Raw genomic sequence first — 12303 nt, 5'->3', positions numbered from 1 at the left:
CGCCTATGTATCCTGCAGCCCCAGCGAGCGCAGGAGTCATCAGCACCATAGCGCTAGCCACCGGAAACACCATAGCGCATCGCGACACACTAGCGCCAGCTCACGGTCAACCGTACATTCAAACGCCTCCGCCCACTCTCCCTCCTCAGCCCGAGTGGCAGCCTACAAGGAGGAGGTGGCGTGATGGGCGACCGAGAGCCTTCACCGCCAAATCGCGGAGGAGGAGGAAGCTGATGAGGAGTACAACCGGCTGAACGAGCAAACCAGAGCGGCACAACGGGCCCAAGCTGAGACTCAGCGGGCCCGAGGACGGGCCCAAGAACAGGCCCACGCTGACGCCCAGCGGGCCCAAGAACAGGCCCAAGAGGAAGTCCAGCAGATCCAGGCGGAGGCCCTCCAAGCTAGAGAGCGGATCACCCGCCGCCTGGATAGAAGCCGACGCCTGCGGCAAGCTGAGCTGGAGCTGGACAAGGCCCGGGTTTGTGCCCGTCTGCAAGCTGAGCAGAAGCACGTAGCAGCCCGGCCTCGCGCCCGTCTGCTTGCCGGGGATCCGGCAGTTCCACCTGTGCCTCTCGCCTCCCAAGACCAGAGGCAGGCATGCGTACCGGCCTCAGGGTTAGCACCCCGGAGGGCGCCACCCACTTCACTGGTGCCCGCACCCCGGCTCAACACTTCACCCGTGCCCCGCACCTCCCACGACCAGGGTCAGGTCAGCACGGCAGCTCCAGAGCCAACGACCCAAACTATGGAACCCCCTGTTCCACTGCCCAGACAAGGGCAATGGCCATTGCCAATGCCACCAACACCCGCACCCAGGACACGTCCGCCGACAAAGGTCGCCGACCCTGAGCATGCAGTAGAGTGGAGCCGTGCCCGCCACTGGGATACACCACACTCAGGTAGGCATGGCAAACGTTGGGACCAACAGCACGGGGCACAGTCAGCCGGCCGGCGTCAACCTTTCCCACAAGGTAGCCGGACACGACAGCTGGGACCCCCCCAGAGGGCGGGACCAGCCATCACGATTACCTATTCCCAGAATTCACCTCCTGGCCCTGCACGGGCTCATGGAGACAACTCCAGCCTAGGCCTCTAGGGATGCCAAGAAGTCCGAGCAGAGGAAGCCAAGAACGGGCTACATTGGGAAACCTCCATGGGGAAACCGTCATGCCCTCCTTAAGGTCTGCAAAGTGGTGACCCAACATGGGGACCAGAGGCTGGACACATACGCCATAATGGACGACGGCTCAGAGTGGACCGTGCTCCTACACTCAGCAGCACAGCAGCTGGGCCTTACAGGCCAGCCAGAGGGCATGCCTTTGCGGACGGTGAGGCAGGAGCCCCAGATGCTTCACAGGGCGGCCGTCTCCCTCATCGTCTCGCCGGTAATTTGCCCAGAGCAGACCTATCGCACCAAGAGAGCCTTTACGGAACCGAACCTTGGTCTAGGCGAGCAACCTTACCCCATCACTGCCCTGCAGCAGAAATTCCGCCTGAGGAATCTGCCCCTCCATCAGTTCGGGAGGATCCATCTTGCCCTGCTCATACAGCACTTATGGAAAAGGAGACGGGACTGGGATGACCCAGTCCTACCCGAGACACTGCTGCAGGCCTGGGAAGAGTGGGAGGACGAGCTACCGCAACTGCAGGTAGCTGTTGCGGTCGACATTACGCGGGGAAAGCCCCTTCCCGCACTCACCACCAGCCGTTGGGGTGGCGGACCCCCCTTCCATCTTCTCAGCCCAGATCGCTGGCCAGAGACACCCCAACTCCACACAACCTCGGATCATAGCGAGGAGTTGAGGAAGGCAAGTTACTGTGGCCGCAGGTCGGCTCCCCCCATGCCGGAGGAGTGTACGACCTTCGGTGCCCTCATCGAGGATACCACACCGGCGTTTCACGGGGCGGCCAACGAGGCACTAACGGCCGAGGACTATAGTAAGGCCGAGGCTTCCCTCGAATGAGGGCAGACAAACTGCTTCCTCGTTGACCTTACGCAGCTGAGTTTCCTCAACTGGAAACTCAAGCCACCAGAGGCCCCTCACTCCAGCAGTTGCTGGGTAGACCCCCAGCTCCTGCGCAGCTCCTGCGCTGACCTCACGCAGCTGAGTTTCCTCAACTGGAAACTCAAGCCACCAGAGGCCCCTCACTTCAGCAGTTGCTGGGTAGACCCCCAGCTCCTGCGCACACTTTGGCCGATGGGGACAGTCACCAAACTTTCCCCTGGACTGGACAACAAAGTGTAGACCCGTACCTACACCCGGCCGGTGGCCAAGCTTATTCAGCTCCCCTCACTGCCAGACTAATCAACCGAGCCCTGCCTATACCTGGCGGGACTGGAGGGCCATTTCTACCATTTCTGGAAGAATACAGATTCCCCCCAGGAATCTAAGGGCGGCTGTAGAAAATGCTCCATAATGGCCCACCATCAGGCCTGTTCTTGGGGCAATTGACGCCCACGAACCAAGGCGCAAACGACGCAATGATTATGTCACCGCCGTGACATCATCGAGGATGATGTCAGAGTTCACCACGTGAGGTCATCGGTGATGTCAGAGTTTCCCCTGTGAGGTCATCAGCGATGTCAGACGGTCTAGGCTGACTGTGATGGCAGACGTGACTTTATGAGGTCACCGATGATGTCATACCTCCCCGGACGTTGTGACATCACCAACGGTGTCATACCTCGAATGTGGGGGGGTATAAAAGGTGTTGTTCTGTTATGATGTGTATGGTCCTGTTCCCTTTCTGCAACCTGTATGCCACTCTGTATACTGCTCCTGCCTGATATAAATAAATTAAATAAATAAATAAATAAATTAGCCTGAAAGACATCTATGTGGTTCTAATCGATCACTGCCTGTGAGCCCTTACCTAAGATCCAGCAACTTCACACTTCACACAAGGCAAGCACACAAACTTCCTTACAGTAGGTATTGTATGGTAGGTATGGTACAGTATGGTATGGTATGGTAGTTATGGTATGGTACAGTAGGGTATGGTAGGTATGGTATGGTACGGTACAGTATGGTATGGTGCATGTTTATTACTGCCCCAAAAAGAGGAACAGCAATTTAGATGGAAAAGGTAATTACAGTATGACAGTATGCTGAACTGATGCTCCTACTATAACATAAATGTGCATGTAATTAGTTCAGACAAACTCTCAGTAATAAACTGTACAGTACGGCATCATAGAGTCTTGGTTCTCACAATTCTATTGGGAAACCTGTTTATAGTTAGATACTGACAGGTCCTACACCATAAGAGTGATATGACAAAAACTCTGAAACAGAGTGGTCTTTTCCTTTAAGAATACTCTAGACCATGTGTTCTCATTTGTTGAGAGCACCTGTGAGTGATGCTAGTGCAAGCCAATGGAGATCCAAGAGTTTTCTCTCTGACATTCAGCACAGATCCATAAATTTAAAACATTACGGAGAAATCGCTTTGGATTAATTTTATGTTTTGGAAATGGTTTGGATACTCATCACCATAAATCTGCACTGTATTTCATACAGATGCAAACAGAAAACTGCTTCTTGGCTGTCCAACTCAGTCTGCATTAGTGATGGATGAGTTTGGTAGAAATGTCCAATTCTCCCTTCGGCATGCTGTTTGGACCACTGAATTACAGAAAACGCCTGGAAAATGGTGTAACATAATATAGTAGAAGCTGTAGCATATTACCTGAACATATAACACCAGCATGGGCATCCTGAGCATGATAACCACAGTTATTTACCCCAAAACCTATGTGTGGGCAGTCAGGGAGGTACTTCTCATCACCAGTACACTGAAGATTGTCCATCCAAACCCAATTGCTGCCCTGGCCGAAGTGGGCCTTGTGCGTGACTGCCATAGGGGTCCCACAGTCCATCTCTCGGCACACAACTTCTGCCTCCTGCATGCCAAATCTGTTATCACAAACTGTTCCCCATTCTTTATCATGGTAGATTTCCACTCTACCAGAGCATCGATTAGTTCCATTGACCAGCCTAAGCGGTTTACTGTCTGCCAAGTTAAAATGTCAACAAAACAGCATGGTTAGTAACAAAACATAAAAAAAAAAGATCTTGAAAAAGAGAAGTCTTGAATTTGTATCCCACTGTCAGTGAAAACATTTTTGCAAAATGTCTCAAATTTCAATTGTGCATATTTGCATTAAATTACAGTTCTGTTCAGTCCTCTCTCTCTGCCTCTATCTCATGCTACCCAGTTTAAGAAAAATGCAGACCATGCTGGACACATCTTGGATTTAATGTCACATTCTTGGAGATAATTATTGGAGATAAGATCAACTTCCTAAAAGTTCACTTAGTACAATTAAGAAATAAAAAAAATAACAAATACTTGTTTTACACAAGGATGACGTACTTTTGCAGACAACAGGAGCATCCACACAGCTTCCATTGAATTCCTGAAGGTTGCACAGTGCGAGAGAGCTCTCATTTCCAAAACATCTTGTTTTGAGTCCACTCATCTCACTTCCTTCATCAGAGGATGGTGATGCAGGCTGAATGTCAGGAGCCGCACAACCAACCTCTACACACAACACTTCAGCCTCTGCCTTTCCCCAATCACTATTACACACTTTGCTCCAGTGGTCATCATGGTAGACTTCCACTCTACCAGAGCACTGATTCGTCCCATTGACCACCAGCCTGACATGCTCTGCAAACAAAATTGAGAGACAATGAAATGACAGAAAACACCTGCAAAATAGAAATTAACAGGTGGAGTAGAAGCTGTATTACCTGAGCATATAACACCAGCATCCTCTCTATGACCACAGTCATTATCCCTAAAATCAATGCGCGGGCAGTCAGTGAGGGACTTCTCATGACCAGTACACTGAACCTCGTCCATAAAAACAGGACCGCTGCCCTGGCCAAAGTAGGCCATGTCCTTGACTGCCAAAGGGGTCCCACAGTCCATCTCTCGGCACACAACTTGAGCGTCCTCCATGCCCCACTGGTCATCACAAACTGTTCCCCATTGTTTATCATGGTAGACCTCCACTCTACCAGAGCATCGACTGGTTCCATTGACCAGCCTAAGCCGTTTACCTTCTGCCATGTTAAAAAGTCAACAAAAAGGGCATGGTCAGTAACAAAACATCAATAAACATCTTGTGCCCTATCTCACACATGGTGCAGCGGCAAGCGTTTTCATTGCTAGTTTGTGTGTTTCAGAGAGCCAGTGGTAATTAAAAGAAAAAAAGGGGAGGTTTTGAGTGCTAGAAACGTTAGGGTTGTGCTACAACCCGGGTTTTACGAGTGAGAACGAGAGCTCTCACTCTAGTGCCATCTTCGCTGCGCACGCAGCCACTGGAAGAATATTATTTTTGCTCCAAAGATTATCTTTATATAAAACCGAACCACCTACCGAAACCCTGGAACTGAGGCGGCCACTCACATTCCTTTCCCCGTGACGACGTCACGTCCACCCAGATTCCAGGAGGCCACTCCTTCTTCCAGCCCGCCTGCGCAACGACGCATCGACGCAGCAAGGCTGGGTAGTGAGAGCTCTCGTTCTCACTCGTAAAACCTGGGTTGTAGCACAACCCTAACGTTTTACTTCGTTTCGAACTCAAGCTCTCACTCTAGTGCCAAATTCAACCGCCCTTGCTGCCGGGAGAACTCCTCAGAGCGACCCGAGAGGCATCGGTGAACAACGGACGCATGGCGAATCGCCCATGCCCAACTGTGTGGCATTTGGAGAGGCAACGACACTACCTTCTCGCCATTGACAGTACCGCATGCGCGAACCTGACACGTCAAGACTGTAGTACCTAATAAACGTGTGATGAGAGGACCATGAGGCCGCAGCGCACATGTCCTCCACCGATACACCGCGCAATAACGCGGAAGACGTCGCAACGCCCCATGTAGAATACCCCGAGCAGCCTCCTCTTCTCCGGCTCAGACAACTGCGTAAGGTTGAACCAGGGGTGGCGGTGCGTTGAATTGTTTTCAACATGGAAAATGGTCGTACCGCTAACCCTTCCCTAACCCACCCACATCCCCCCAGCCTACCCCCTAGCCAAAGTGCTACTAAGTAATATTATCACTATGTAAGTGGGTTCTGACTCTTTCTCTGCGATTTTTGTCCCCACATTGGATGATGTCATCAGTGATGGTCACTTGGGCAATTGTGATGTCATCAGTGATGAGGAGTTGGGCAATTGTGCACTACGCATGCCAATGGAGCAGGCGAGGCCACGCAGCAGCCGAGCTGCGGGCCGGGCTGCGCAGTGGCCGGGCTGTGCATGCAAGCCCGCGCAGCGAGCGAGCTGCAGGGCGGGCGAGGCCACATAAGCCTAGGAATCGATTCTAGTTTCCTAAAAGTTCACTTCCATATATGCTTATTACAATTAAACAATTGGAAAAAATAACCTTCAATACTTTTTACACAAGGATGACATACCTTTGCAGACAACAGGAGCATCCACACAGCTTCCATTGAATTCTTGAAGGCTGCACAGTGCAAGAGAGCTCTCATTTCCAAAACATCTTGTTTTGAGTCCACTCATCTCACTTCCTTCATCAGAGGATGGTGATGCAGGCTGAATGTCAGGAGCCGCACAACCAACCTCTACACACAACACTTTAGCCTCTGCCTTGCCCCAATCACTATTACACACTTTGCTCCAGTGGCCATCATGGTAGACTTCCACTCTACCAGAGCAGCGATTAGTCCCATTGACCATCCTGACATGCTCTGGAAAAAAAACATTTAGAGACAAATGAAACAAAATTCAACAATAATGCAAGAATTGATGATTAGAATTCAGTTGAATGTTGTAACAGTCACAAATGCCTACATCTGCTTTGGGGACATTATTTGGTTCCAGTAACATATTAGTCCACTGTGTGGCGCTTCTTGTTTGGATCGATTTTATGGCAATAACTTGCTTTACGTTCCTTCCTTCTCAGTCTGCCTCCACGTAAGCAGATGCAAGAACAGTCTTCCCTTCAGTAACAACTTGGTGTGTGTAAACACGGTTGACATCATCAGTGATGATGTCATCCCTGATCACACGCGCGGAAGATTGCTACAGGATTTCATGAAGGAACACCACTCCATTTGCTCCATGCTGTCAATACCAGCAGCTCATCAAGATTGCAGTGTTATACTCATTCCTTTATTTTAACTTCTGCACTCCATGGTGTAACATTTTGGTGGACACATCAAACAGTCAAGCAAACACACAAAGATCTCAAGAGGTTACAGCGAGCCTGACGGATCTGTGAGCTCATGTCTTATGTGCTCTGGCAGACTGGCCCCCCTCCCGTTCAGACAGATTTCCACCCGACCTGAAAACAGTCGGGCCAATCACAGTTGTTTATTATCTCCGCCAGGAGATTATGAGATTGTTTATCTCCGCCAGGAGATTATGAGATTGTCGCTGCCTGTGCGTGCGTCTGTGCGTGTGTTCTGTGTGTTTTGTGTGTTCTCTGTCTGGCTGGCTTTGTTGCTCACGGTTAAGTCAGAAAGAATACAACCGAAACTTCCCGTTACAAATTTCACAATAAAAGTGTACCATTGCAACAGTCATCCGAAATACCCCAAATACAATAAAGAACACATTTGCATAGAAACCTGTTTTAAATTAACGTAATGTTGTGGCTTCAAAAAGTCAATTTTAACCCTTAGTGAGTCATGCAGTAATACATTGGCGCTCATGGCTCTTTTATTTTGAAACTAAAAGTGTCTAGCTTCCTTATGGTGTGTATGGTTACGCCAGATTGCTGCTTATTTTTTCTGTTGTGAGTTCAAGACAGTGGAGAAACAGATGGGAGAAACAACTTCTCTGCCGCCATTACCGACCACGGTACGTTTTTACCATTTTCACCAGTCCAGTCTGCTCAATGGTGCTTAGCTAACCTTGGCCTTAGCTAACACAGGCCTGCTGAGCGATGCATGTGCATCGCTCATCAGAATTTGTTACTCGTATGCTCTCTTGACATGTACTGTAGGTTAGAACGTTAGTACATATTGCTGATGACTTTAGTCATTAACCTGGGAGCTTTGCTAATAACCAGTCAAAATACTGCTAGATTTGAGAGATACAATACAATGATTTACTATGCTGAGGAATTTGAACATTTACAGCATCTGTGTCAGTGCAATGGTAGGGGGTGGCTTTAGCTCAGGAGGTAGAGCGGGTAGGCCAATGATGCAAGGGTTGGCGGTTCGATCCCCGTTCCCTCCCAGCTGCTGTCGCTGTGTCCCTGGGCAAGACACCTAACCCTCCTTGCTCCCACCATCAGTGTATGAATGGGTGAATGTAGACTATCTACTGATTGTAAAGCGCTTTGGATAAAAGTGTATTTTCATCTGTGATTCCAGTCGTGAAATGGATTTCTAGGACTCTTTGACTGCCCCTGCCTATGGATTTATGAGACTTCTTGCCTTCTTGACTTCTTGCCTAATTTGCTGACCGGGACACGGACTGTCACGGTGGGTTTAACGCACCTCACTAACGACAGCAACCACTTTGCTTCTTGCGCCCGCCCTCATGGCAGCCACACCACGTTACCTAGCTAACGTTACAGCTGCTTCAGCAAGTTACATGTGTTTCCCTCTGTCTTTAGATGTCACCTGTACGTGGGTGACAACACATAAAATAAACCCATCATGAATAGTAAACAAAACACTACAATAAAAGCAGGCAATAATAATAATATATGATTTACAATAGCATCTCAGTATGACAACATCACTAACACATTACATTCAGGCGATGTCTTGTCACACACATGGTCTATGGGTGAGCTTTGAGGGAAAACGCGGGCCTGGCGGGGATCTGCACTCCACCGAGTGCACTTTTCTAGTCTAATATGGGATGGGTTTGATACGGTGACTGATAGAGGAGCACCAGAGAGGGTTCGGACAGGTCCCAGATCAGAACTCTGAACTCGGGTCAAAAGTCAAAGTTCAAGGTCACTGTGACCTCATGAACGCTCTTTCCATGCTTGTTAATCCATTAGCATAATAGAAAGATTAAAGTACATTTAGTATATGAACCTAAATACTCTTCTCTGGGTTTGTACACTAATAGAAAATAAGAAGAGAAAACTTGCATACTTGGCTTCTCTCCAACAATTTAGAAAAATAATAAAAAATGCAGAAGTCTCAAAAGTGAAAAAGCAACTCAAACAGTTCATAATGAAAAAGAGGAAGAAGCCTCCGGCCTGCATGAACAGTCTTTTATATATCTTCCTCAACAATTTCTTACTCAGCATTTCTTTGCTCACAGTGCTGACATGGGCATATTTTACGTAAGAGGAAATCATTATATTTGTGACAGCTGCTATATGTTGAAGTTAAGTTGAAGCCTAATCAATAATATCACTTTAGTTATTTTCAATTATTAAATGTTAGTTAATTCCAGAGTTTAGCCTTTGGATTCTGTGTAGGCTACTTGTTGTCTGTATGACTTCAATTTTTCTTTACCATCTCTTAATCTTTTCTTTTTATTTTCATCATAGTTTTTCTCTCTGTTTGGCCTCATCAGGCATCTGAGCTCGATCCTTAGGCCTCTGAATCAGATGAATCTGGGTCTCGGTCAGATCTGATCCTGACAATATGTGAAATAAAAGTAGGCTACAGTGTGTCCTATCTCAAACTGAGCGGTATCCTATGAGTAATGAAACGTGGAATGGCATCTCTCTGGTGGGTCAAATACTGACATAATCGAGATAAGTGAATAAACTGACAGTCCAATCTTAATGTCTTACCTATACAGACGACACCGGCATCCAGATCATGGCCGCAGTTTGAATTCCTTCTATATGGGCACTCGATGAGTGAAGTCTCATTGCCAGTACACTGAACATGAGCCATCCAGATGTCATCCTCTCCGCGTCCAAAATAGGCTTCGCGTTTGGCCTCGAGAGCTGCCCCACAATCAAGCTCTCTACACACCACATCAGCGTCCTCAAGGCTCCAGTAATCATCACACACCGTTCCCCATCTGTTTCTCTGCTGGACTTCCACTCTACCAGAGCATCGATTATTTCCGTTGACCAGCCTAACTGCTTTATAGTCTGCCAGGTTAAAAAGTCAATAACGGTTAGTAACAAAATATCCAAAAAGAGAAAAGACTTGAATTTGTATTCCACCATCAGTGAAAACATTTCTATATGACTCGAATTCCCATTTTAAACTCATTTTGCATTAAAATACAGTTTTGTTCAGTCTGATTCTCTATCTCATGTTACTCAGTTAAAAAAACAGACCATGTAATCACATACATTTGGACAGACATATTGGATTTACAGTAATTGCACATTCTCATTGGATTATTGCAGATGAGATCAATTTCCTAAAAGTTCAATTACCGGTATGTATGTTTTTATTACAATTAAACAATTAAAAAATATTTTTACACAAGGATAACATACTTTTGCAGACAACAGGAGCATCCACACAGCTTCCATTGACTTCTTGAATGCTGCACAGTGCGAGAGAGCTCTCATTTCCTAAACATCTTGTTTCAACTCCAATCATCTGACTTCCCTCATCAAAGGATGGAGATACAGGCTGAATGCCAGGACAACTCATTTCTACACACAACACTTCCGCTGCCTTGCCCCAATCACTATTACACACTCTTCTCCAGTGGCCATCATGGTAGACTTCCACTCTACCGGAGCACCGAGTAGTCCCATTGACCAGCCTGACATTCTCTGCAAACAAAATTTAGAGACAATGAAACAAAATTCAACAATAATACAAGAATTGACAATCAGAATTCAATAGAATGTGCAGGATTGCTTTTTACCTTTAAGTTTTTGAGGGTTAAATTACAAATTACTTTATTTGTAAGTGTTTACATAGGCTTAAGTTACATAGCAAGGAACACTTCACACTTAAAGTCCCTGGAAACCAAAATCCACAAAAACCTTCTAACTATTAAATTTAGGGTCTTATGTGAGTAATTGTGTCGTTCAGAAAGTGGTTGACATTACTTTCAACCCTAACCCCAAAAATCTACACTTTTCTACAAGGTCTGGATTTCCATTTCCTCATTGAAGAGAGCGGTGCGCGCGGTGCAAAAATGCATGATCTTATCACGTCATAAGATTTAATCGAATCACACACACGTATGCACGCACGCGCGCACACACACAACGTAGCGCTGGAGCAGTTAGGCTAATGGGGGAGCAGTTGCCATAAGCGTCAAAGATTACTTCCATGGGTTTACATTGAGTTTGGTCGGAAAGCCCAAGTCGTTTCATGGGTTGCTCAAGGGTACCATGTTAGTAACAAGTGACGCACAAGGGACGGGACAAAGCGTCAATATGCTACGCGCTCGGAATGAGAACGGGTTGAAATCTCATGACAGGATGAGCAAGAGTCTGGGTGTGTCAAGTACTGACATAAGATCAGTGAATAAACCCACAGTCCAATCTTAGGGCCCTATCGTTGTACGGCGTTATCGTTTGCGCAGCCGTTTGCGCACCTCTTATGCTATCTTCCCTGCGTCTTAAGCTATCGTCTGCCTCCACCATCCAGTTTTGCGCTGGAATCTAAGCACAGACACAGGTGTAGACGTGGCCCAGGCGTGTCCGTGCGTCTCTTCTCCTATCATCTGCCTCTCGCAAGTGTCATTTTGCGCTCTGGCGAAGATACCATTGCCATGTTCCGAGTGTAAACACAGGTTTGGGCGTTACCAATGCCAAAATAGGCGTTCCAGCCTATTGTGTTAGAAAAAATGGCCTTGAGTGCTCTCAATTTTAACGGCACCTAAAAGCAGGTCTTATAGCGCAAAAAAACCCACTATGCCAGGCGTACGCCTGAGCGCACACAGTATTCTCCGCGCAGTGCAGGAAATCCTCGCTTGGATACATTACGCACAGCATGGATGTCACTCTCTCCAACACCTCGCGCATGCACACACTCTTCCCTCCTCAGAATGCCATGTTGATTTTCAACTATAGCCTACATTGCAGAAAAAACACACCTTAAAAATTTGAATTCGTTTGTCATGGTTTTATTAGGCTACATAATTCCCAACCATACAGGTCTGTGGTGTAATCGAGGTAACAGTAGATTGCTTTTGAGAAAGTTGTGCTGGCACAGTACTAGGCTATACAGTAACCTCTCTCCCTGCAATTGCACCATGCAACAATAGCTTAACCCGAGTGGACAATTCTGATATAGGCTATTGAAATAGGCTAGAATTAAAATCTCACACATCCCTACCCTATTAAAGAAACAAATATTTTTAAATGTGTATGTTATAGCCTATACGAACGAAACGACTAATTACAGTAAACGCACGCTTTGGGA

The 12303-nt window shown here is 47.2% G+C and overlaps 1 protein-coding gene across 1 annotated transcript in view; it reads right to left on the bottom strand.

The window, feature by feature from the left end:
- The window catches only part of LOC310782391 (uncharacterized protein), a 61204-nt gene that overhangs the window by 43101 nt on the left and 5800 nt on the right, over positions 1-12303 (bottom strand). The window contains exons 6-11 of the mRNA XM_083643055.1: positions 10413-10697; positions 9747-10055; positions 6430-6723; positions 4758-5072; positions 4378-4674; positions 3691-4014 (exon numbers count right to left, since the gene is read on the bottom strand). Of these exons, the coding sequence (XP_083499181.1) occupies positions 3691-4014; positions 4378-4674; positions 4758-5072; positions 6430-6723; positions 9747-10055; positions 10413-10697 (1824 nt within the window). The remainder of the gene's footprint in view (positions 1-3690; positions 4015-4377; positions 4675-4757; positions 5073-6429; positions 6724-9746; positions 10056-10412; positions 10698-12303) is intronic.

Source organism: Poromitra crassiceps (genome assembly GCF_964638095.1).
Source record: "Poromitra crassiceps genome assembly, chromosome: 9".
NCBI classification, from domain to species: domain Eukaryota; kingdom Metazoa; phylum Chordata; class Actinopteri; order Beryciformes; family Melamphaidae; genus Poromitra; species Poromitra crassiceps.
Note: the sequence above shows the minus strand (reverse complement) of the source record. Positions and strands in the feature narration are given on the sequence as shown.